This window comes from Anolis sagrei, chromosome 3 (assembly GCF_037176765.1).
Source record: "Anolis sagrei isolate rAnoSag1 chromosome 3, rAnoSag1.mat, whole genome shotgun sequence".
NCBI classification, from domain to species: Eukaryota; Metazoa; Chordata; class Lepidosauria; order Squamata; family Dactyloidae; genus Anolis; species Anolis sagrei.
The window spans coordinates 265,626,031-265,652,144 of NC_090023.1; the positions used below are offsets into that span (position 1 = coordinate 265,626,031).

A 26,114-nucleotide genomic window follows, 5' to 3' on the forward strand; every position below is an offset into this window, starting at 1 on the left:
CCCGGAAATCCTAACAGCTGATAAACTGGCTGAGATTTCTCAGTTCTTGTGGGTTTTTTCGGGCTATATGGCCATGTTCTAGAGGCATTTCTCCTGACGTTTCGCCTGCATCTATGGCAAGCATCCTCAGAGGGTGAGGTCTGCTGGAGCTGGGAAAAGAGGGGTTTATATATCTGTGGAATGACCAGGGTGAGACAAAAGGCTTTTGTAAGTGGGCTAGGTGTGAATCTTTTCAACTGACCACCTTGATTAGCATACAATGGGCTGACTGTGCCTGGAGCAAACTCCTCTTGAAAGGTGATTAGATGTCCCTGCCTGTTTTTCTCTCTGCTGTTTTAATTTTAGAATTTTTTAATACTGGTAGCCAGACTTTGTTCATTTTCATGGTTTCTTCCTTTCTGTTGAAATTGTCCACATGCTTGTGGATGTCAATGGCTTCTCTGTGTAGTCTGACATGGTGGTTGTGAGAGTGGTCCAGCATTTTTGTGTTCTCAAATAAAATGCTGTGTCCAGGTTGGTTCATCAGGTGCTCTGCTATGGCTGATTTCTCTGGTTGGAGTAGTCTGCAGTGCCTTTCATGTTCCTGGATTCTTGTTTGGGCGCTGCGTTTGGTGGTCCCTATGTAGACTTGTCCACAGCTGCATGGTATACGGTAGACTCCTGCAGAAGTGTGAGGATCCCTCTTGTCCTTTGCTGAACGTAGCATTTGTTGGATTTTCTTGGTGGGTTTGTAGATTGTTTGTATGTTGTGTTTCCTCATCAGCTTCCCTATGCGATCAGTGGTTCCCTTGAACATACATACATACCACTGATCGCATAGGGATCAAACAATCTACAAACCCAGCCATAGCAGAGCACCTGATGAACCAACCTTCATTGACTTTGAGTTGGGAGTTGTAGTTCACCTATATCCAGACATCACCATGGACTCAAACAATGATAGATTTGGATCAAACTTGGCAAGGATACTCAATGTGCCCAAATGTGAACACTGGGGGAGTTTGAGGAAAATAGACCCTGACATTTGGGAGTTGTAGTTGCTAGGATTTATAGTTCACCTACAATCAAAGAGTATTCTGAACCCCACCAACAGTAGAATTGGACCAAACTTGTCACACAGAGTCGCCAATGCCTTGAAGGGACTTGCTGACATGAGCCTCTCTCCAGCCTTGCACAATCTCCCTTGCCTGTACATGCGCATCACGCTGCTATGCTCTGAGCATGCCTGCTCTGCACCCCTTTTGCTTGGAGTCTCAGAAACAGCTCTCTCCTTGGCTGAGAGGCCAGCCCATCACAGCGGAGGAGGGCTTTTGGTGAGAGATTTCCCCATCTGTTTCCAAAATGGAAGAGAAGAGGATTCCAAAGGGATTCCTAAGACCATCAGAAATATATGTTTTCTGATGGTCTTTGGCGACCCCGCTGAAACCCCCTTCCAACCCCGCAAGGGTCCCAACTCCCAGGTTGAGAAACACTGTTAGAAAGAGAAATATTGGGTTGTTATAGGTTTTTTCGGGCTATATGGCCATGTTCTAGAGGCATTCTCTCCTGACGTTTCGCCTGCATCTATGGCAAGCATCCTCAGAGGTAGTGAGGTGGTTCCAGCCATGAAAGCCTTAGACAATACAGGAGAGATATTTTCCACTACTGTATAGGTCCATGTAGGTCCTTTCCGATGCTTCAGTGTACACAAATTTGGTTTCATGTTCTTTCTAGAAAATGCTTATGATTTATGTCCTATCTTGAAGGTATCTTATGTTCAGGCAAGTATACCGAAATCTGAAAAAAATCCAAAATGCAGAACACTTCTAATCTGAAGAATTTTGGGGGGAAAATGTTCAACCTGTATCCATTTTCTGATCATTTTCCCTGGGAATCTACGTAAGGCTTTGAACTGGAGACTTGGTCCAGATGCATTTTACGCCATTTGGTCTTGGGCTGCTCTTTTGTATTGTTTAAGCATTGCGTGCATTTCATAGCAAACAAACAACTGTTTCCGCAATCTGGCCTGGGAACCGGTTGAACGGAAAGGTATGTGTCCAACGGACAAACAAAAGCCCATGAAATAATATTCTGCATACAAAGCATGTGCCAAACCATTGAACTGTGGTGCCTCCTCATACTCTCAGATTGCTCCCAAACCAATGATGAGGAACAGCATTGAAAAAGTGGAAAGATTATCTTGTTGTGTGGCTGCGGGAAAGAAATACTGTCAGTCTTTGTTCTTTTTTCCTTGAGCCTTGGGGAGCTTTTCCAGCCACGACACCTTTGAGTTCATTTGGAAACTGTAGTTAACAAGTTTCTCATGTTCTCCTTTTCCAGAGCTTTTGATTCATATTTTTACAAGGAACTGAAAACAAGTTGAGATCATTTTCTATGGCAGGAGTGTTTGCATTTCTCATGTTCTTGGCACGCACATCTTCCTATAAACAGGGGCGAGAAGCATCCCACCTTTCAGATGTTGTTCCTTCAACAATATCTGCAGATGTTCAATGTATTGTCGAAGGCTTTCATGGCTGGAATCACTGGGTTGTTGTAGGTTTTTCCGGGCTATATGGCCATGGTCTAGAGGCATTCTCTCCTGATGTTTCGCCTGCATCTATGGCAAGCATCCTCAGAGGTAGTGAGGTCTGTTGGAACTAGGAAAATGGGTTTATATATCTGTGGAATGACCACATGTTTTGCTCCAGTTTCAGGTTTGTTTTCGAAGAAGGACACACAATACATTCTGTGCTCCCCAAAACCAATATCTCTCATTTTTCTCTCTCTCTCTCTGCCTCCATTTCTGTCTTGGGAATTTTGGTTTCAGAAACTTGAGTGGCAGTATTTATGCAGACCTGGCAGAAGGGAAGAAGTAAAAGTGAAAGAGAGGCTTGCTCCCATTTTAGAACCTAGAGCTGTTTCTTTAACCTTTGTTAAAATCTAGTTTGCTGAAAGACAGAAGATCCCCTTGAGTTTGTTCAACGCTAAGCATGTACCTGGCCAGGTGCTGTTCCTTTTTGTGCTCCAACCTGCAAGACAGGTTTCAGGCCCACCTTATCCTTCTTCAAAACCAAAAGCTACCAAGTTGTAGGAGGTATCTCAAAAGGTCATTTAGTTTATGAAATGAGTGGATGCGTACTACGTCAATTTTGCTCCGTGTTTGATTCAAATCATGGAATATACACTAACTAGGGACAAATGCAATTTGTGTCTCTGAGTATGTTCCAAGCCCAGGGTCTTTTCCTTCAACACATGTTGGGAAGATCCTCAGGATCCACTGGGGTTTGGTTCCAGGATCCTATATGGAGACCTACATGTGTCCAGAGGAGGGCGACTAAAATGATCAAGGGTCTGGAGAACAAGCCCTATGAGGAGTGGCTTAAGGAGCTGGGCATGTTTAGCCTGAAGAAGAGAAGGCTGAGAGGAGATATGATAGCCATGGATAAATATGTGAGAGGAAGCCACAGGGAGGAGGGAGCAAGCTTGTTTTCTGCTTCCTTGGAGACTAGGACGCGGAACAATGGCTTCAAACTACAAGAGAGGAGATTCCATCTGAACATAAGGAAGAACTTCCTGATTGTGAGAGCCATTCAGCAGTGGAACTCTCTGCCCCAGAGTGTGGTGGAAGCTCCTTCTTTGGAAGCTTTTAAACAGAGGGTGGATGGCCATCTGTCAGGGGTGATTTGAATGCAATATTCCTGCTTCTTGGCAGAATGGGGTTGGACTGGATGGCCCATGAGGTCTCTTCCAACTCTGATTCTATGACACATTAAGAAACATTAGGAAGGAATTCCTGTTGGTCAGAGCTGTTCAACAGTGGGATATGCTTTTTCTCTGAGTCTGTTGGTTGTCTTATTCAATTGAAGTTTTTAAAGAGAGGACTCATGGCCATCTGCTGGGAGTGCTTTGATGGTGTGTTTATTTATTTGTTTATGACATTTATATGCCGCCCTTCTCACCCCGAAGGGGACTCAGAGTGGCTTACAAGGTATATATTAAATACAATATATTATATTATTAGCATAGTACAATATCAGCATTAAACATTGCTATATTGCACTATACCGCTAATATTGTTAGTAATATTACATGTAATATAAATATATAATGATAATATATTATTATTATATTGCATTACATTATAATATTTTAAATATTATATTATATTATATCTATATATATATAAATCCTCTGTGCATAATGACTACCTTAAAAACAAAAGAACCAATGAACGAAGTCACACCAAATTCGGCAACAAAACATCTCATTACACAAGGAGTGACCATCACTCAACAAATTACGATTTTGTCATTTGGGAGTTGTAGTTGCTGGGATTTATAGTTCACCTATAATCAAAGAGCATTCTGAACTTCACCAACAATGGAATTGAACCAAACTTGGCACACAGGCCTTCCATGACCAACAGAAAATACTAGCAGCATTTGGTGGGCATTGACCTTGAGTTTGGGAGTTGTAGTTCACCTACATCCAGAGAACACTGTGGACTTAAACAATGATGGATCTAGACCAAACTTGGCATGAATATTCCATATGACCAAATATGAACACAGATGGAATTTGGAGAAAATAGACCTTGGCATTCGGGATTTGTAGTTACTGGGATTTATAGTTCACCTACAATCAAATACTATTCTGAATGAACCCCACGAATGACAGAACTGGGCAAACTTCCCACCCAGAACCCCCATGACCAACAGAAAATACTTAAGGCCATCCAGTCCAACTCCCTTCACCAGGACAAGAAAACATAATCAAAGCCCTCCTGACAGAGAGCCATCCAGCCATAGATATAGATAGATAGATATGATTCACACACACACAGATAAAGTATTATAGATTTGAAAGGGATTCCTAAAGATGTACAATTCTATGTTGCATGTTCCAGAGTAGGCAAACCAGACACTCTCCACATCAACACTGACAAAGAAACAGCAAGAAATACTGTTTACCCACAAGCAGAAAGACATTACATATATTAGAAACCAGTACTTTCTAATTACTTTATTTTCCATATCACCAGACTGGGCCACAGCTACGTGTGGCAGGGGACCGCTAGTATATTATATTATTAGCATAGTACAATATCAGCATTAAACATTGCTGTATTGCACTATACCGCTATATCGTAATATTATTAGTAATATTACATGTAATATCAATATATAATTATAATATCATATTATTATATTGCATTACATTATAATATTTTAAATATTATATTATATTATATTATTAGAATAGTATAGGCGATAAGGTGGAACTGTCCCCTGGCCCCTTCCTTCACTCTGGCCCGGAGTGATATAATATAGTCTTATTTATAACCCTAAATAAAAATTGTCCACCATTGCTTTTTTCCAGCACCCCCGACAGATGGCCATCCAGCCTCTGTTTCAAAGCTTCCAAAGTAGGAGCCTCCACCACACTCCGGGGCAGAGAGTTCCACTGCTGAACACAGCTCTCACAGCCAGGAAGTTCTTCCTAATGTACAGGTGGAATCTCCTCTCTTGTAGTTTGAAGCCATTGCTCCATTGCGTCCTAGTCTCCAAGGAAGCAGAAAACAAGCTTGCTCCCTCCTCCCTAGCACTTTTTCTCTTCAATTCTGATGCTCCTGCACGGCAGGAGAGGTTTGGACTGGATAGCCTTTTGAGGCCTCTTCCAACTCTGATTCTATAAGCAAGAGGCAGGTCTGCTATCTCACTGCAAACTAGCCTGTGGTCCTTTCCGTGTTTCCCACAAGCAGTCGCCAGTCTGTTTATTCGTGGTATCTATAGAGACAATCAGTATTGTTCTAACTAAAACCTTCAGAGAAAGGAGGATGATAGTCCCTCTCCTTCCAGCTCCTTTAGTTTGCTCTGCTTTACAGTCAAGCTGAAAACAGATCCTATTGTTGTCTCTTTCTTTATCACTAGCCTTTGAAACCGCTGTTGTTGTAAGATGGGGAGATGACCCTTGTTGCATTCGGTATTTTTTAAAAAAACAGAGTACTCTATGGTCCTTTTGCTATTCACTATCACCATTCAAGTTGCGGATGCATGGCTGTCTGTTAGCCATGCTGTAGTTTCATCCTGCTCTGAGTCATGGAATAGACTAGATGATCTTGGTGAGGACTCTGTAACCCCAGAGGCATGTTAGTTGCTAATATAGAATCTAGAGTTGGAAGGGACCCCAAGGGCCATTCAGGACCTTATCGCATTAGGAAATCCTCAGTTTCTAAGACTGTTTGAGAATGATTTTGAACAGTTCCCATTACATGACGTTTGCCCCATCCTGTCAGTATTCTGTCAGAATCCATCATTGCAGAAATGGATTGTTTGCAGACAGAATTCTAATCATGTTTTTTGAAATACTACGGATTCTTTTCATAGATTCATAGAATTATAGAGTTGGAAGAGACCTTGTGGGCCATCCAGACCAGCCACCTGCCAAGAAGCAGGAAAATTGCATTCAAAGCACCTCTGACAGATGGCCATCCCAAATAAGGAGCTTCCACCACACTTTGGGGCAGATAGTTCCAGTGCTGAACGGCTCTCACAGTCAGGAAGTTCTTCCTAATGTTCAGATGGAATCTCCTTTCTTGTAGTTTGAAGCCATTGATCCATTGCGTCCTAGTCTCCAGGGCAGCAGAAAACAAGCTTGCTCCCTCCTCCCTATGACTTCATCTCATGTATTTATACATGGCTATCATGTCTCCTTTCAGTCTTCTCTTCTTCAGGCTAAACATGCCCACCTCTTTAAGCCGCTCCTCATAGGGCTTGTTCTCCAGACCTTTGATCATTTCAGCTGCTGTCCTCTGGACACATTCCAGCTTGTCAACATCTCTCTTCAATTGTGGTGCCCAGAATTGGACACAATATTCCAGGTGTGGTCTAACCAAGGCAGAATAGAGCATGGGTAGCAGGACTTCCCTGGATATAGGCACTAGACTCCTATTGATACAGGCCAAAATCCCATTGGCTTTTTTTTGCCACTGCATCACATTGTTGGCTCATGTTTAACTTGTTGTCCATGAGAAAGTGCTGCTTTTTGTCCCTGAAGTGCTGTTTTTGTGTGTGATAGGAAAACCTTTATGCATCCCATCCGCAACTATATTGGTAAAAGAGAGTGATGTAGGGGTGTTTTGAAGGGATTGGGAGGAGCCAGCTTTCCATGGTGGGATGAGTCAAAGCACAGTATTTTCAACTGATAAGAATTGTTCTGCCGCCACCCTAGCTTAACTACTTGGAAAGTGAACTGGCTGTGCAGGGAACAGATTGGAAACTATATAGTTGAATCAAACAATAATGTATTAACTGACAAGAATTTTAGACTTTCTCTCCTCCTGAGTCTCACTAGGAGAGGCAAAGTCCTTGAGAGATAGACATAGTTCTGGCCAAACGGAGGCTCTTGAATCTTTATTTCTTCTTATTGTCTCTTTCTTGTGTGATGTTCAACTGTCTCTGATATGGTCTCCATATTTGACTCTGACTGGACTTGAATACACCTCCCATTGGACATGAATACAGCTCAGACTGGACGTGCTATTTTGTAGACTTTCCAGCCTTCCTCTCTCTTCACCTTCCAGTCATGAAAGAGAAGTGCCTTGCCTAAGGCTCTGCCCTTGAGGGGATTCCTGAAGGGGGAAGGTGATGGAGGCTACAAAGGGAAAGAGGCTATCTAGACTGACCCCCCTCCCCCACAAAACTATATACAAAATGCTAATTCCCTCTTAACTAAAAAGGGCTGAAATAGGGGTAAACGATGAGAGTTCTTGCAGAGGCATGGCTAGAATCATAATAACCAGGTGTGATGAGGAGGATGCATCCCATCCCCCCAAAAATGGGATGCATACTTATATATAGCTGTGGTGTTGGAGGAAAGTGCTGAGAGTGCCTTGGACTGCAAGAAGATCCAACCAGTCCATCCTCCAGGAAATAAAGCCCGACTGCTCACTGGAGGGAAAGATACTAGAGACAAAGTTGAAGTACTTTGGCCACATCATGAGGAGACAGCAAAGCCTAGAGAAGACAATTATGCTGGGGAAAGTGGAAGGCAAAAGGAAGAGGGGCCGACCAAGGGCAAGATGGATGGATGGCATCCTTGAAGTGACTAGACTGACCTTGAGGGAGCTGGGGGTGGTAACGGCCGACAGGGAGCTCTGGCGTGGGCTGGTCCATGAGGTCACGAAGAGTCGGAGACGACTGAACGAATGAACAACAACAACAACTTATATAAACGGATGATATCCCAATGCAATTAGGTCCCCAGTCCAACCCCCTTCTGCCAGGCAAAAAGACACAATCCAAACCCTCCCAACAGATGACCATCCAGCTTCTTTAAAATCTCCAGGGAAGGGAAGTCCACTGAACTCTAAGGCAGCAGCAGATGCTTCTCTCAGACAGCTCTTATTGTCATGAAGTTCTTCCTAAAGTTTCCCAATGAGTCTCTTCTACCCTTCACTGTCCAGTTTTCTGGGTCCTTCAGTTGCCTCTGCCTTTCCTTCCTTGCTGTCTGTTATGCTAGAATTTATCCCTCAAAACAACGTGAGTTTTCTGGGCTGTATGGCCATGTTCCAAAGCATTCTCTCCTGATGTTTCACCTGCGTCTCTGGCAGGCATCTTCAGAGGTTGCGAGGGAATGCTTCTGGAACATGGCCATACAGCCTGGAAAACTCACAACAACCCAGTGATTCAGGCGATGACGCCTTTGACAATCACTTCTCTTTTATTTCCATCAAACCCTTCCTTGAAAACCCACCTGTTCTGCAAAGCACTGGGCCTAATTTCCTTTGTTTCCACGTTCTTCTGGAAACCAGAGCTAAGCCGACTCAACTAGACCAACTATCCTGTTTCCTCCTCGGGGAGGAATTTCAGATTTTTATCTGGTCAGGACAGGTCCTGTTATGTTTTGCAAAGTGTTATGAACCCTTCTGGCACAATCGAAACAAAATGATTGTAATTGCCCCTGAATGTCAATGTCTGACTCGTTCCACAGCTATTTATATCCAGTCTGCTTTGGATTGAATTGGCCTGTTTTGCAATGGCTCTCTTCCAGTGGCTGAGCCATCAAAATATTTAGTGGCGATGAATCCATAGAGTTAATAATTCACCAAATGAAGGAAGCATTTTGTTAACTTTGACCTGAATCTATTGCCTATTTGTTTGTATTTGTATAATCTGGATTTCCCCACCAAGACTTATTACTTATTACTGCTTTCGTTCGCAATCTTTCTTTCTGAGACAGTGACACCTTTGCTTTCTAAAGGTCCAGTGTTCACAAACTTTGTTTCATGCACAGTATTATTTAAAATGTTGTGTATAAAATTACCTTCAGGCTGTGTGTCAAATGTAATCTATACATCCCGTATAGATTACTGCAACGCCCTCTATGTGGGGTTGCCTTTGAAGACTGCTCGGAAGCTTCAAATGGTCCGACTGGTGGCAGCCAGGTTGCTAACAGGAGCGGTGCTCAGGGAGCATACGACTCCTTTGTTGCGCCAATCTGCTTCCAGGGACAATTCAAAGTGCTGGCTTTAGTCTATAAAGCCCTAAACGGTTTCGGTCCAACTTACCTATCCGAACATATCTCTCCTTATGAACCATCCAGAATGCTAAGATCTTCTGGGGAGGCCCTACTCTCGCTCCCACCTTCCTCACATATGCGTTTGGCGGGGACGAGAGACAGGGCCTTCTCAGCGGTGGCCCCTCAACTGTGGAACGCCCTGCCTAGAGAGATAAGATCGCCCCCTTCCCTCCTGTCCTTTTGAAGAATGGTGAAAACCTGGCTTTTCGAACAGCATCTCACCACCGTACGACATCCTCCATACAGTCCAGATTTAGCACCATCTGACTTCCATCTGTTCCTGATAATGAAAGAAGATCTGTGGGGACATCATTATGCTTCTGATGAAGACTTTGAGAGAACTGTGAGATGCTGGTTGTGTAAACAGAGTGTTGACTTCTTCCATGACAGCTTCAGAAAACTTGTTCATCGTTGGTAGAAATGTATCCAATTGTCTGGTGACTATCCGAACGTATCTCGGCCTATCAGCCCACCAGGACCCTAAGATCTTCTGGGAGGGCCCTACTCTCTATCCCGCCTGCTTCACAGGTGCGGCTGGCGGGGACGAGAGACAGGGCCTTTTCTGTGGTGGCCCCGCGGCTATGGAACGCCCTTCCCATGGAGGTAAGATCAGCTCCTTCATTGATGGTATTCAGGAAAAGACTAAAAACGTGGATGTTCGAGCAGGCGTTCGGTTAACTCAGTGCAATAAGTGTAATGATTGAAGGACTGGCAATCTGGACGACGAAACTGGATCACGATTTTAGTCAAGAGATGAATTGGATTGTTTATTGATATATGTATTGTGGATTATGTTTTTATGCTTTTAAACTGTATACTGTTGTTTGTTATAAGTTGTTGTAAACCGCGTTGAGTCGCCGGCTAGGCTGAGAAACGGCGGTATACAAGTATAGCAAATAAATAAATAAATATGTGGAAATAGTGGTAGTTAAAGAGCACATTCTAAGAATTATTTATGCGTTTGATTTATTAAAATATTCCCATCCAAGCCCAAGTAACTAAGACAGAGGCATTACTTTTCATTCAACCCTTGTAGTTTGGTAAGGAACCTTCATGGTGGCAAAAAAGGCTGAAGACCTGTAAAACTACAACTTTGAACCATGGCATGTTAAGATATGGGTTTCATAATTACTGGATTTCACTGTATTTGTTTTAAATGGTTTTAATTTTAATTTCAGCAAATGTTTTGTACATTTTCAATTTGTGATGCACTCCTTTCTTCCTTTGTTTCAATTAGTATTCTCTCTCTAACTCATTGTTGACAGGCTTCGTGGTGGGCCAGGCCGGCTTGTACCATTCCCTGGTCATGTTCCTGGTGGCCTATTTCATCATTGGCATGACCGTCCTCTCCGTATGTGCCATCTCCACCAATGGAGCCTTGGATGCCGGTGGCGCCTATTGTATCCTTCACAATAAGACAAAGGCATTTCCGTGATGTTAATCTTTTGGAGATATTTAAACATGATGTATCATGTTCTCTCATAGTTCCCTATTATGTTCTTCATAGAGATTCATGACTTCCATAACTTTGACCATTTTGTTCACCATCCTCTGGACCTCTTCCAGCTTATCCAAGTCCTTCTGAAGTTGTGGTGCTCAGAACTAAACAATGGATGATTCCAGCTGAGGTCTGACCAGAAGAGAATGGGATTATGGCTTCCCTCTGTCCAGGCACTATGCTCCTATGTTTGAAGCCTAGTTGTGCTGGTACGGCTGTACCAGGAGCTCCAACTTCATTTTCTTTCTATGAAATGTCTGCATGCATTGCAAACGTTTCAGGCATTCTGCAAAGGTGACTTCCCTTGGTTTGCAATTATAGGGCCAATGACCCATCAATCTTTGTTAAGTTTTGGTTCCGCCCCTTTCCCCAGCGCCCTGGGAGGAGAGGGAGCCATTTTTAGTTCAGTCTTACAGAAGGAAATTAAGCTACAGGACGTGGACCAACTCCACCCGCAGAAAAGCTTCATTCCCTACAGCTTCCGGGGGGAAATAGTCCCAAAGCTCTGGCTGGGAACTTACAGCCTCTCAGCCTTACAGCATTCGGGGGAAACAGTTTTACAGACCCAAAGAACTCCAGCTGGAGAATCTACAAAGCCTTGACTGGTAGGTCTACTCGGGACCCATGAAGTAGTTTGGAACCGGTAGTAGGACCCACATCAGCAAAGCCTAGATAGTAGATTGCCTGGGAGAGGTTAAAAAAGGGTTTTCCTTTTAAAAGAAAAGAAACAGTTCTCAAAGCCAGTTGCCTGTCCCTTGTGGACAAGATTAAGAAAGCCACCAGTCATGTGTATGATTGTCGTTGAAGATTGAAGAAGCATTTGTTTAATTTGTTCAATAATAAAGGACTTTGTCAAACCTTTCAAGCCTCTAAAGACTCTTCCAGAGGAAAATCCTTAGGGCCTCTCTATCAAGGCACCCTGGCTTCCCGCTGGGCACAAAGTGCATGTCTTGTTCAAAAGACAATTTTTACAGGCCCAGCACTTGACAGCACACTAGTATTGCACTGAATTTTAAGCTGTTGCATCATACTGTTGACTGCAGTATGGGATCTTGGAGATGGCATTCAATTTTGGTGACCCTGTCCCACTTTTTGGGATGCAGATAAAAGAATAGTGTCTACTCTCTCCAGAGTTGTATGCTGGTTGCAACACCATCCCATCCAACATAGATTGGGATGTAAACCTCTCTTCCTAAACCTGGTCACTACAGATGAAGAAAATGCAATTTGAAGCAGAATTTTTCCACCTATGTAGATAACAACCTTAATGTGATATGAAATCATTTTTTGCTGGAGATGAGAAAAGAAAAATGTGTGTCTCCTTTGCAGTGTGTTTTTCTCCTCCTTGACTTGCCTGGCACAGATATGATCAGCCGGGCTCTGGGTCCTGAGTTTGGGGGCAGCATTGGGATCATGTTCTTCTTGGCCAACGTTTGTGGCAGTGCCTTGTACATCCTGGGGTTGGTGGAGGCCATTGTGGATGACTTTGGAGTTCCAGGTGAGTGGCCATTGGATCCATTGGGTTAAAATGGGATGGTTGTGTTACCTGATGGTTCCCTCTTCTTCTTGGGGAAATTAGAATGATTCAAATACAACGCTATCCTCATATGTGTGGAGGTCACATTTTTGCACTTACCATAGAAACACAAAATTGTGAATCGTAGCAAGTCATTTCCAGCAGAAATGCTGCATACCATCGAACCACACTGGAGAACTTAGAAAGTGCCTAGAGATAATATTTATAGTCAAACCAGTACAACTCTATGGTCCACTTCCAGCAGAAGCATATAACAGAATTGCACTGGAGCCCCTAAACATGTGAATAAGTGAATAAGTGAAACCATAAGTCCCAGTCCTATGAATACAGGGTTCATATGATATAGTTATAAAATATGCAAAGGTTGGCATTAAAGAGCAATCTTTTAATATCACACAGGCTTGCTGTGAGATTTTTGGGCTGTATGGCTATGTTCCAGCAGCATTCTCTCCTAATGTTTCGCCTGCATCTGTGGCTGACATCTTCAGAGATTCTCTCAGCAATGATCCCAGTGATTCCTGCCGTAAAAGCCTTCAACAACACATTGATATCACACTTATCATATGTGTTTGAAATCAAATGATTATGATGAAAACAATAATACATTTTATTGTGTTGTCAAAGGCTTTCATGACTGGAATCACTGGATTGCTTTGAGTTTTTCAGACTGTATGGCCATGTTCCGGTAGCATTCTCTTCTGATGTTTCACCTGCATCTGTGGCTGGCATATTCAGAGATTTTGTTGGCAGTGAAGCAAGTGGAGTGTCCTAGTCTCCTGCTTCTCTGGAGACTAGGACGCGGAACAATGGCTTCAAACTACAAGAAAGGAGATTCCATCTGAACATGAGGAAGAACTTCCTGACTGTGAGAGACGTTCAGCAGTGGAACTCTCTGCCCTGGTGTGTGGTGGAGACTCCTTCTTTGGAAGCTTTTAAACAGAGGTTGGATGGCCATCTGTCAGGGGTGATTTGAATGCAATATTCCTGCTTCTTGGCAGAATGGGGTTGGACTGGATGGCCCATGAGGTTTCTTCCAACTCTTTGATTCTATGATTCTATGTATGTATACTTGTGGAGTTTCCACTGTGACTTTGCAGCTTCATGGCTACTAAATACTATTCAAGCTTGCTAATTGCAACATTTACACTTTCTTTAACAGACAAGGGTTCTTTCTCCCACCATGGACATTATTCCACTGGTATTTATACACTCCACTTGCCTCACTTCCAACAGAACCTCTGAAGATGCCAGCCACAGTTGCAGGTGAAACGTCAGGAGGGAATCGTGCTAGAACATGGCCATACAGCCTGAAAAACTCACAGAAACTCAGTATATTTTATTTGTTACCTACCTCTACTCACTGCTCAAGGATGGATACAACATACAGTAATTAAACTGCATTGATAAATCAAAGAACCATGAGAACATATATATTGTTGAAGGCTTTCATGGCTGGAATCACTGGGTTGTTGTAGGTTTTTTTCGGGTTGTGTGGCCATGTTCTAGAAGCATTCTCTCCTGACGTTTCGTCTACATTGTGGCAGGCATCCTCAGAGGTTGTGATGTCTCAGACCTCACAACCTCCGAGGATGCCTGCCATAGCTGTGGGTGAAATGTCGGAGAGAATGCTTCTAGAACCTGGCTATACAGCATGAAAAACCTACAACAACCAATAAAGTCATATATTAAGAAATACAACAAAGATTAGGATGATTAAATGCATTGTTTTAATCCCATTCCTTGCAATCCTGGCAGAGGGAGGGGTCGGTGCCGCCATCCAGGTCTTGCCTCGTGGCTACTTCTATGACATCTTGTACGGCACGGTTCTGCTGCTCCTCTGCCTCCTGGTGTGCCTCGTGGGCGCTGGCATCTATGCCAAGGCCACCTTCATAATCTTCCTCATCGTCATGGTGGTACTGGCCACCGTCTGCCTCAGTTTCTTCGTGGTGAAGCCCCATACTGTGCAGCTTCCTCCCAGCAGCAGCAACAATGTCACGGATCATGCTCACGCCAACTTCACCGGCTTCAAACTCAGCACTCTGCAGGGAAATCTCCCCCGTGAGTTGGTACCTCTTTTGCCTTTCGAAATGCCACATTGAAAGCACAGTAGTTTGTTTCATGGGGGATAGGTTCCTTTTTCTGGAAGCAAGAAACCTTGAATAACACTATGTAACACAATTTTTGTTCCTGGGTTATAAGTGTCATTTCCTAATTGGTCTATCATAAACACAAAACAAAAGTTTATTAATGTATTGTTGAAGACTTTCATGACGGGAATCACTGGGTTATTGTAGGTTTTTTCGGGCTATATGGCGTCTGCTAGCTCACGCCCGGCAAAATTGTTCAAAATAATTCGATCTCTAATGACGGTTCCTACTGTCCCAAAAAGTGGTGATCAGGCCCCTTCAGCCGAGGTTTTTCAGAGCTACTTTGTGACCTCCCAATCACAATTGATACAGTGAGAGAACTTGAGACTCCATGGCCACTTGCTGGGCCCATCCTCGACCGGTTCATCCCGCTGGACGCAGGGGCTGTCGATAGGCTCATAGCTGCAGCTAGACTGACCATTTGCTCCCTCGATCCATGTCCCTCTTGGTTGGTGAAATCCTGCTTGGAGGGATTACGCGACCCTCTGTTGAAGATTATAAACAGCTCCTTTGAGCAAGGAGTTTTTCCAGAGGGTTTAAAAGAGGCGGTGGTCTCTCCCCTGCTGAAGAAACCAGATTTAGATCCTTCGGTTCCCCCAGTTACCACCCAGTTTCGAATCTCTCGTTCCTGGGCAAGGTGATTGAGAAGGCAGCAGCGGAGCAGTTGCAGCAATTCCTAGACAACACAGCCGGACTAGATCCCTTCCAGTCCGGCTTCCGTGCGGGGCACGGGACAGAGACTGTGCTGGTCTCCATCACGGATCACCTTCGATGCCAGCTTGACCAGGGCGGGTCAGCGCTGCTTGTGTTATTGGATCTCACAGCAGCATTTGACACAGTCGACCACAATCTTTTGACCCACCGCCTTGCTGTTGCTGGAGTCAGGGGAGAGCTTTAATTTGGCTGTCCTCCTTTCTTCACAACCATGGACAGCGAGTGGAGAGGGGAGGCCTGGTCTCCGAGAGATACCCTCTATCTTGTGGGGTTCCTCAGGGGGCCATTCTCTCCCCTCTGTTGTTTAACATCTATATGCGACCACTTGCTCAGCTGGTTCCAGGTTTTGGGCTTGAGTGTTATCAGTACGCCGATGACATTCAGCTGGTGCTGAAGATGGAAGGGCAACTGGACTCTGTATCCGATTGTTTCCATCAGTGCCTCAAGGCCGTTACTGGATGGTTGCATGCCAGCAGGTTGAGGGTGAATCCAGCAAAGACGGAGATCCTATGGTTGGGTCGACCGGGCAGTGGGGATATCCAGCTGCCTACCCTGGATGGCGAGGCACTACGCCCGTCATCGTTGGTCAAGAGTCTGGGAGTCCTTCACTTTCAAAGTGATGGTACTTACCTTTAAGGCCTTGCATGGTCTGGGGCCGATGTATCTGAGGGACCGCCTCACCCCCTACCAACCCCAGAGATCCCTCCGTTCTGAGGACCAAGATCTATTGGAAGCCCCCAGTGTGAAGACCTTGCGTCTAACAGCAACCAGACGCAGAGCCTTCACAGCAGTGGCACCATCACTCTGGAATACTCTGCCACCTGAAGTCCGTGCCTTGCGGGACTTACCAGCTTTCCGCCAGGCATGTAAGACATACCTGTTTCGACAGGCTTTTAATGTTTGATATTGTTGTTTTTAAATTGTTTTAAACTGCTTTTAAATTTTGTTAGATTTTAGCTATTCTTGTAAGCCGCTCCGAGCCCCAGGGGAGTGGCAGCATATAAGTTTAAATAATAAATAAATAAATAAATAAATAAATAAAATGTTCTAGAGGCATTCTCTCCTGACGTTTCCTCGGATGCTTGCCATAGATGCAGGTGAAACGTCAGGAGAGAATGCCTCTAGAACATGGCCATATAGCCCGAAAAAAACCTACAACAACCCAAACGTTTATTAAACTGCAAGAACTTTGTCTTTGTGGGAGGGAATCCTGCAGCTCATTTTGCTATAGTTTTTCAATGAATGTCTTTTTGGATCTCAACCAATTCAACATATTGTGCTGTTGAAGGCTTTCATGGCTGGAATCACTGGGTTGTTGTGTGTTTTCCGGCCTGGAACATGGCCATGCAACCCGGAAAACTCACAGCTACCCAATTCAACATTTGTGGCAGCTCCAAAAACAAACTTTCTAGAGTAGAACAACTAATTTCAAAGTAAGAACTGCACAAATAAACAGGAAATAACATTTTCAAACCAGGCACAGACATTTGTTTCCAAATTTTGTTATGTAATGTAATACGGTGGCTCAGTGGGTTAAAGTGCTGAGCTGCTGAGCTTGTTGACCAAAAGGTCGCAGGTTCGATTCCGGGGAGCAGCGTGAGCTTCCGCTGTCAGCCCTAGCTTCTGCCAACCTAGCAGTTCGAAAACATGCAAATGTGAGTAGATCAATAGGTACCGCTCTGGCGGGAAGGTTTTTTTTTTTTGGTCATGTCAGGGGTGACTGCAAGTCACTCCTGGTATGAGAGAATTGGCCGTCTGCAAGGACGTTGCCCAGGGGACGCCTGGATGATTGGATGTTTTTATCATCCTTGTGGGAGGCTTCTCTCATGTCCCTGCATGAGGAGCTGGAGCTGATAGAGGGAGCTCATCCTCCTCTCCCCGGATTCGAACCTGCAACCTGTCGGTCTTCAGTCCTGCCGGCACAGGGGTTTAACCCACTGTGCCACCGGGTAACGGCGCTCCATGCAGTCATGCCGGCCACATGACCTTGGTGGTGTCTATGGACAACGCCGGCTCTTCGGTTTAGAAATGTAGATAAGCACCACACCCCAGAGTCAGACATGACTGGAATTAATGTCAGGGGACAACCTTTACCTTTAATGTAATTACACGTCCTATTTAAATGAGTGACTTTAGTTAGAAACTACATAGAGCCGTCTGAAATGAGGAGCCATCCTGTTTTTTCTGGTCTCTGCCTGAAATAAATTTATTCATTCGCTCTCTTCCAAATGACAACAGCAAAAGAGGGGAAGGAGTTGGAAATGTTATGTTTTGGGGACCACAATTCCCAGAATCCCCCATCAGTGTCATATGCAATCAGAATGTGACAGTGAAAGAAGCACAAGAATTAACAGAAAGAACGTTTTACGGGGATTAATGTGTCTTTCCAGCAATGAGTGCAAATGGACTATGTTGATTAAGGGGAAAACTTTGTCTAACTTTAAGAAAAATAGAGACTTGTTTATTACTTTGTCTTAACAATGGGGGCATTTGTTAACTGTAGGGTTCGAGAATTAGCAGATTGTAGCTAAAAGCAGAAGTGTGGTTATATAGTATCACTGAAAGGGAGTAGACTAACAAGGAGAATAGGAAGTTTGCGGATCCTTTCTGTATCTGTTTTTGTTTCTTTGTGTTTGTCCTTTCTGTTTTGTTCTTTTTAATAGGCACTTAGTTGTAGTTCTCTAGTGGAAGATAGTACAGGCAAGGGCAAAGTTCAATCCTCCAGTGTTTTGGACGTCAACCCCTTCCATTCTTAACAGGTACTGTGAGTTTTCCGGGCTGTATGGCCATGTTCCAGAAGCATTCTCTCCTGACATTTCATCCACATCTATGGCAGGTATCCTCAGAGGTTGAGGGGTCTGTTGGAAACAAGGAAAATTGGGTTTATATATCTGTGGAATGTTCATAGTGGAAGAAAGAACTCTTCTCTGCTTGAGGCAAGTGTGAATGTTGCTATTGGCCACCTTGATTAGCATTGAATGACCTAGCAGCTTCAGGGCCTGGCTGCTTCCTGCCTGGGGGAATCCTTTATTGGGAGGTGTTAGCTGGCCCTGATTGTTTCCTGTCTGCAATCCCCCTGTTTCACCCCTAGATGTGGGCAAAACGTCAGGAGAGTATGCTTCTGGAACATGGCCATACAGACTGGAAAATTCATAACAACCTAGTGATTCTGGCCATTAAGGCCTTTGACAACACAACCTGTATACTGTTCTTATATGACAATAATGAAAGCCTTTGCAGTCAAGGTGGGGATCCTGTGGCCCTCTGAATGCAATTGATCTGCAACTCCCAGTAGTCAGAGCCAACTGGGAGAAAACTCTTGTCTGCTTGCACTTGGCAAGCTCCATTAGAGAGTTTCATCCATGCTGATGATCGTGCCATTACTGCTCAAGCAGGGAGCTTTGAGAAGGTAGAACAGAAGCTCCCCGAAGCTCTAGGTGCTCTAACTGCCTATTACAGGGAAAACCAGCTGATCCCCAACCCATCTAAAACACAGACATGTGCCTTACATCTCAAGAACAGAGAAGGATCCCGAGCTCTGAAGATCACCTGGGAAGAAATCCCACTGGAGCATTGCAGCGCACCCAAATACCTGGGAGTCACTCTGGACCGTGCTCTGACCTACAAGAAGCACTGCCTGAATATCAAGCAAAAGGTGGGCGCTAGAAACAATATCATATGAAAGCCGACTGGCACAACCTGGTGATCACAACCAGACACAGTGAAGACATCTGCCCTTGCGCTGTGCTACTCTGCTGCTGAGTACGTATGCCCAGTGTGGAACACATCTCACCACACTAAAACAGTGGATGTGGCTCTTAATGAGACATGCCCCATCATCACGGGGTGTCTGCGCCCTACACCACTGGAGAAATTACACTGCTTAGCCGGTATTGCACCACCTCACATCCGCTGGGAAGTACCAGCCAATAGTGAAAGGACCAAGGCAGAGACATCTCCAGCTCATCCCTTGTTTGGGTATCAGCCAGCACGTCAATGACTTAAATCTAGAAATAGTTTTCTAACATCTACGGAGACACTTGCTGGAACACCTCAGCAAGCGAGAGTCCAAAATTGGCAGGCTCATACCCAGAACCTCAATCAGTGGCTGATACCAAAGGAGAGACTCCCCCCTGGGCACACAGAAGACTGGGCGACTTGGAAGGCGCTGAACAGACTGCGCTTTGCCACCACGAGATGCAGAGCCAACCTTCAGAAATGGGGCTACAAAGTGGAATCCACAACATGCGAGTGTGGAGAAGAGCAAACCACTGCAGTGCAACCTGAGCCCTGCCACATGCACAATGGAGGACCTTCTTGCAGCAACACCAGAGGCACTCCAAGTGGCCAGATACTGGTCAAAGGACATTTAATCAACTACCAAACTCACAAATTTTGTATTTTGTCTGTTTGTTTGCTTTGTTCTGTTAGAAATGTAATATAATGGACTGGTTGCACTGACACGACAAATAAATTAGCATTGAATGGCCTAGCAGCTTCAAAGCCTGGCTGCTTCCTGCCTGGGGGAATCCTCTGTTGGGTGATGTTAGCTTTGTGTCAGGATTGTGGGAGTTGAAGGCCCAAACACCTGGAAGGCTGAAGTTTGCCCATGCCTGAGACAGTATCTTGTTGTGTAGTTTTTAAAATGTTATATCCTTTTTAAAAATCATGTGTATGTTTTGTTTTGATTTTTGTTGTATGAATAAACATTTTTCATGTCCTTTTGCAGCTGACTACATTGTGGACTACACAACGGGGAAGCTGATGAGCTTCAGCACCGTCTTCGCTGTCATGTTCAATGGCTGCACTGGGATCATGGCAGGCTCCAATATGTCTGGTGAGTCCTTTCCCCATGGACTGCTATATGTGTGCATTTTCATTTGTATTGCCTAAATGTCATGCCATATATTTATCCCTGTTGAAATTCATTTTGTTCTGTTCCAGCTCTCAATAATAATACTAAAACTAATAATAATTAGGACCGGGCTGTGGTGCAGCTAGTTAGTAGCCAGCTGCATTAAATCACTACTGACTGAAAGGTCATGCGTTCAAAGCCAGCCCGGGTTGGGGTGAGCTCCCGACCATTAATAGTCTAGCTTGCTGTTGACCTATGCAGCCCAAAAGACAGTTGCATCTCTCAAGTAGGGAGGAAAAGGAATGGGCCTGAGGTTGTTAGGAATTGTGGGAGTTGAAGTCCAAAACATCTAGAGCAGTGGTTCTCAACCTTTCTAATGCTGCGACCCCTTAGTACAGGTCCTCATGTTGTGGTGACCCCCCAACCATAACGTTATTTTCATTGCTGCTTCATAACTATAATTTTGCTACTGTTATGAATTGTAATGTAAATATCTGATATGCCAAATTTGTACCAAATTTGGCACAAATACCCTATACGCCCAAAATTTGAATACTGGTGGGGTTGGGGGTGATTGATTTTGTCATTTGGTAATGCTGGAGTTGCTGGGATTTATAGTTCACCTTAAATCAAAGAGCCTTCTGAACTCCATCAATGATGGAATTGAATCAAACATGGCACACAGAATTCCCATGACAAGGAGAAAATATTGGGAAGGTCTGGTTGACATTGACCTTGAGTTTTTGGAGTTGTAGTTCACCTATATCCAGACTGTGGACTCAAGCAATGATGGATCTGGATCAAACTTGGCACAAATACTCAATATGCCCAAATGTGAACACTGGTAGAGTTTGGAGAAAATAGACCTTGCCATTTGGGAGTTGTAGTTGTTGGGATTTATAGTTCACCCACAATGAAATAGCATTCTGAACCCCACCAATGATAGAATTGGACCAAACCCACACAGAATCCCCATGACCAACAGAAAATACTATGTTTTCTGATGGTCTTTGGCGACCCCTCTGACACCCCCTCGCGACCCCCACAGGTTGAGAAACACTGATCTAGAGGGCCAAAGTTTGCCCATGTCTGATCTAGACACTATACTTCTATTGATGCAATCTGGACATGCATTTTTTTTTGGGGGGGGGGATGTTTTGGGTCTGGATGCTGGTTCCAAACCTGGATATTCTTTCTCTCCGCATTCCCCAGGAGATCTGAAGCGCCCCAGTTACTCCATTCCCCGAGGCACCATTATGGCTGTGGTCTTCACCTACATTGTTTACAACTTGCTGGCTGTGCTGCTGAGCTGCACCTGTGAAAGGTAAGAGCTGGCTTGGTCAGCAGGGGGCACTCCTGTCCTGCATCTCTTACACTTCATTTAAAGACCTATTCCGGACAGCTGCATCGTCCCCTTGTTTCCTCCTCATAATAACATCCCTATCACAGTAACCTTGTAGTTATTTTCATTATAAAGAGTAAGGAACTGGGACAGCTTGCCGTCAGGGCTGCTGGAAGTTGTCCCGGATGAGCTGGCTAGATAGTTTTGGGCATGCCCTTGTCAGTCACCGATGCCTGAAGCTGGAAAACTCTTAGGAAGAATTGGATAATTACATTAAATTTCTTGGACGGTTCAGTTTCAGGCTCTGGATAGAAGAGAGGATGCGCGCTTGAATCCTAAAATAGTCCCAGCACATAGCAAAGTAGCATATCAGTGCCTCCCAATTAGCCTACTTGACGTGCTACTTTTCTGAAGTACGAGGAGTCAATTCCTCTTTCTTTTCTTTCATAGAATCATAGAATCAAAGAGTTGGAAGAGACCTCATGGGCCATCCAGTCCAACCCCCTACCAAGAAGCAGGAATATTGCATTCAAATCACCCCTGACAGATGCCCATCCAGCCTCTGTTTAAAAGCTTCCAAAGAAGGAGCCTCTACCACACTCAGGGGCAGAGAGTTCCACTGCTGAACGGCTCTCACAGTCAGGAACTTCTTCCTCATGTTCAGATGGAATCTCCTCTCTTGTCATTTGAAGCCATTGTTCCGCGTCCTAGTCTCCAAGGAAGCTTGCTCCCTCCTCCCTGTGGCTTCCTCTCACATATTTATACATGGCTATCATGTCTCCTCTCAGCCTTCTCTTCTTCAGGCTAAACATGCCCAGCTCCTTAAGCCGCTCCTCATAGGGCTTGTTCTCCAGACCCTTGATCATTTTAGTTGCCCTCCTCTGGACACATTCCAGCTTGTCAATATCTCTCTTGAATTGTGGTGCCCAAAATTGGACACAATATTCCAGGTGTGGTCTAACCAAAGCAGAATAGAGCATGGGGAGCATGACTTCCTTAGATCTAGACACTATGCTCCTCTTGATGCAGCCCAAAATCCCATTGGCTTTTTTTGCCTCCACATCACATTGTTTTCTCATGTTTAACTTGTTGTCCACGAGGACTCCAAGATCTTTTTCACACGTACTGCTCTCAAGCCAGGCATTATCCCCCATTCTGTATCTTTGCATTTCCTTTTTTCTGTCTAAGTGGAGTATCTTGCATTTGTCACTGTTGAACTTCATTTTGTTAGTTTGGGCCCATCTCTCTAATCTGTCAAGATCGTTTTGAATCCTGCTCCTGTCCTCTGGAGTATTGGTTATCCCTCCTTTTGGAGGCTATCCCTCCTTCTTCTCCTTTTGGTTATTTTCTTTTGTGTGGATGAGTATTTAAACAGGCAGTGCCTTGCCCTTGCAGCCTAGAGGAAGTTCACTTCTGTGTCCCATTCTGGGCACTGCAATTGAAGGAAGATGTTGACTCTAAGCTGGAATGTATCCAGAGGAGAGTGACTAAATGATCAAGGGTCTAGAGAACAAGCTCCATTGCTAGGCAATAGAACCCAATTTGTGTTGTACTTAGGCAACCCACACTCTCTCAGCCTCACAGAAAGGCAATGGCAAATTTCTTCTGATCCAATCTTGCCAAGAAGATCCAATGTTCACTGTAGGATCACCAAAGGTTGGAAATGACTTTAATATACACAACAGGAACAAATATTTCCAGTAATATCGCAGACTTAAATGATCAAGGGGCTGGAGAACAAGCCCTATGAGGAGTGGCTTAAAGAGCTGAGCATGTTTAGCCTACAGAAGAGAAGGATGGGAGGAGACAAGACAAGGGCCATGGATCAAGATGTGAGGGGAAGTTATAGGGAGGAGGGAGTGAGCTTGTTTTCTGCTGCCCCGGAAACTAGGACGCAATGGAACAATGGCTTCAAATTACAAGAAAATTACAAGAAAATTTCATCTGAACATGAGAAAGAACTTCCTGACTGTGAGAGCTGTTCATCAGTGGAACTCTCTGCCTAGAGTGTGGTGGAGGCTTCTTCTTTGGAGGCTTTGAAACAGAGGTTGGATGTCCATCTGTTGGGGGTGCCTTGAATGCAATTACCTGCTTCTTGGCAGAATGGGGTTGGACTGGATGGCCCATGAAGTCTCTTCTAACTCAATGATTCTTTGATTATGTTAAAAAGTCATGTCCAACTCTGGGGTGTGGTGCTCATCTCCATTTCTAAGACGTAGAGCCAGCGTTGTCCATAAACCCCTCCAAGGTCATGTGGCTGGCATGACTGTATGGAGTGCTGTTACCTTCCCTACCTATTGATCTACTCACATTTACATGTTTTCCAACTGCTAGGTTGGCAGAAGTTGGGGCCAACAGCGGGAGCTCACCCCTGCTCCCCGTATTCGAACTTGCAACCTTTCGGTCAGTAAGTTCAGCAGCTCAGCACTTGTGCCCCAACTTAGTGCACTTCAGATGCACTCCCACACTGCCTCATTTAGCATGGCCGGTGTTCAGGGAATGTGGGAGTTGTAGTCTCAGAATATTTGGAGGAGACAAATTGTGGGAAGCTGGAGTGGACTGCGGGACATTTGATGGACCAGTGGTTTCATCTGGGAAAAAGCCATTCCTGTCATGAGCACTGGATGGTATAGGTTTATATAGACTTTCTGCCCAGGAAAAATACACTTTAAAGCAGGCATGGGCACACTTTGGCCCTCCGGGTGTTTTGGACTTCAACTCCCACAATTCCTAACAGCCTACTGGCTGTTAGGAATTGTGAGAGTTAAAGTCCAAAACACCCGGAGGGCCAGAGTTTGCCCATGCCTGCTTTAGAATAACTTTCAAAGTAATGGGTAGGCAAAGCAAGTGCTTGTTATGTGCTCCCAGTTTGCAAAGCCCAAAGGTTAAGAACCTGTAGGCTAGATAGAAAGAACATGATTATCTAAAGCAACCCAAAGAGTTCTGGGACCAGCTGGGATTTGATCTCAAGCTTTAATAGTCCCAGTCCTGTGCTTGATCCACTACATCAGCTCTCTGTCTGGTTCACCAAGACCCTTTTCTTTGCTCTGATGCACTCCAAAGTGCAATTGGTTGATCTGTGCAAAGGTAAAGCACAGGGGAGACATAAGAGGATGCTACCAGGGTGGTAGTTTGCATCTGCAACCTTTTTATGCTGCTCTGGTTTCAATTCTCTGCATTTGATCCTGTAACTTTTGCTTTATTCCTCTTTGTACCATGCACTTCTTTCTGGGTCACTGTTCGCTCCATACAAGGAACAAAAAGTCTCATTGACATGCAACTGTGCTCGGTTATTCTTTCTCTCTGGCAGGAGCAATCCTTAGACAAAGCCAAACACGTTCCTGTCCAAGCCAGCGCCGCATTAAGCGTGGCTCAGATTGCATTGACCTGCTCATACCGCTAATTCCAAGATATCTTCGAGGCAAGCAACCTGGGTCAGGAACAGACTGGCAAGCCTCAAATCAGAACCGACGTGCCAGAACACTTGGCACAGATGTGGCCAAAGAGCCAGTGGTATCTTTCAGAAATACTTCTCCAGACAAGTACCATATATTGTCGAAGGCTTTCATGGCTGGAATCACTAGGTTCTTGTGGGTTTTTTCAGGCTATAGGGCCATGTTCTAGAGGCATTTCTCCTGACGTTTCGCCTGCATCTATGGCAAGCGTCCTCAGAGGTAGTGAGGTCTGTTGGAATTAGGACAATGGGTTTATATATCTGTGGAATGGCTGGAGTGGGGCAAAGAGCTCTTCTCTGCTGGAGCTAGGCGTGAATGTTTCAACTGACCACCTTCATTAGCATTTGAAGGCCTGGCTGAGCCTGGGAAAATCTTTTGTTCAGAGGTGTTAAGATGTGCCTGGTTGTTTCCTCTCTGCTGTTTTGCTGTTGTAATTTTAGAGTTTTTTAATACTGGTAGCCAGAATTTGTTCATTTTCATGGTCTCTTCCTTTCCATATACCATATACCTTTGAGTATAAGCCGATCTCATGTCTAATTCAGGAAAGATATGGATGAACTGGTGTCCAATTCTGGGCACCACAACTCAAGAGAGATATTGACAAGCTGGAATGTGTCCAGAGGAGGGCGACTAAAATGATCAAGGGTCTGGAGAACAAGCCCTATGAGGAGCGGCTTAAGGAGCTGGGCATGTTTAGCCTGAAGAAGAGAAGGCTGAGAGGAGCTATGATAGCCATGTCTAAATATGTGAGAGGAAGCCACAAGGAGGAGGGAGCAAGCTTGTTTTCTGCTTCCCTGGAGATGAGGATGCAGAACAATTGCTTCAAACTACAAGAGAGGAGATTCCATTTGAACATGAGGAAGAACTTCTTGACTGTGAGAGCCGTTCAGCAGTGGAACTCTCTGCCTCGGAACGTGGTGGAGGCTCCTTCTTTGGAAGCTTTTAAACAGGCTGGATGGCCATCTGTCAGTGGTGATTTGAATGCAGTATTCCTGCTTCTTGGCAGGG

The 26,114-nt window shown here is 44.6% G+C and overlaps 1 protein-coding gene across 1 annotated transcript in view; it reads left to right on the top strand.

The window, feature by feature from the left end:
• LOC132770403 (solute carrier family 12 member 9-like) overlaps positions 1–26,114 on the top strand; it is a 188,382-nt gene that overhangs the window by 30,344 nt on the left and 131,924 nt on the right. Inside the window, exons 2-6 of the mRNA XM_060767328.2 lie at positions 10,824–10,958; positions 12,420–12,554; positions 14,349–14,651; positions 20,184–20,291; positions 21,522–21,633. Of these exons, the coding sequence (XP_060623311.2) occupies positions 10,824–10,958; positions 12,420–12,554; positions 14,349–14,651; positions 20,184–20,291; positions 21,522–21,633 (793 nt within the window). The remainder of the gene's footprint in view (positions 1–10,823; positions 10,959–12,419; positions 12,555–14,348; positions 14,652–20,183; positions 20,292–21,521; positions 21,634–26,114) is intronic.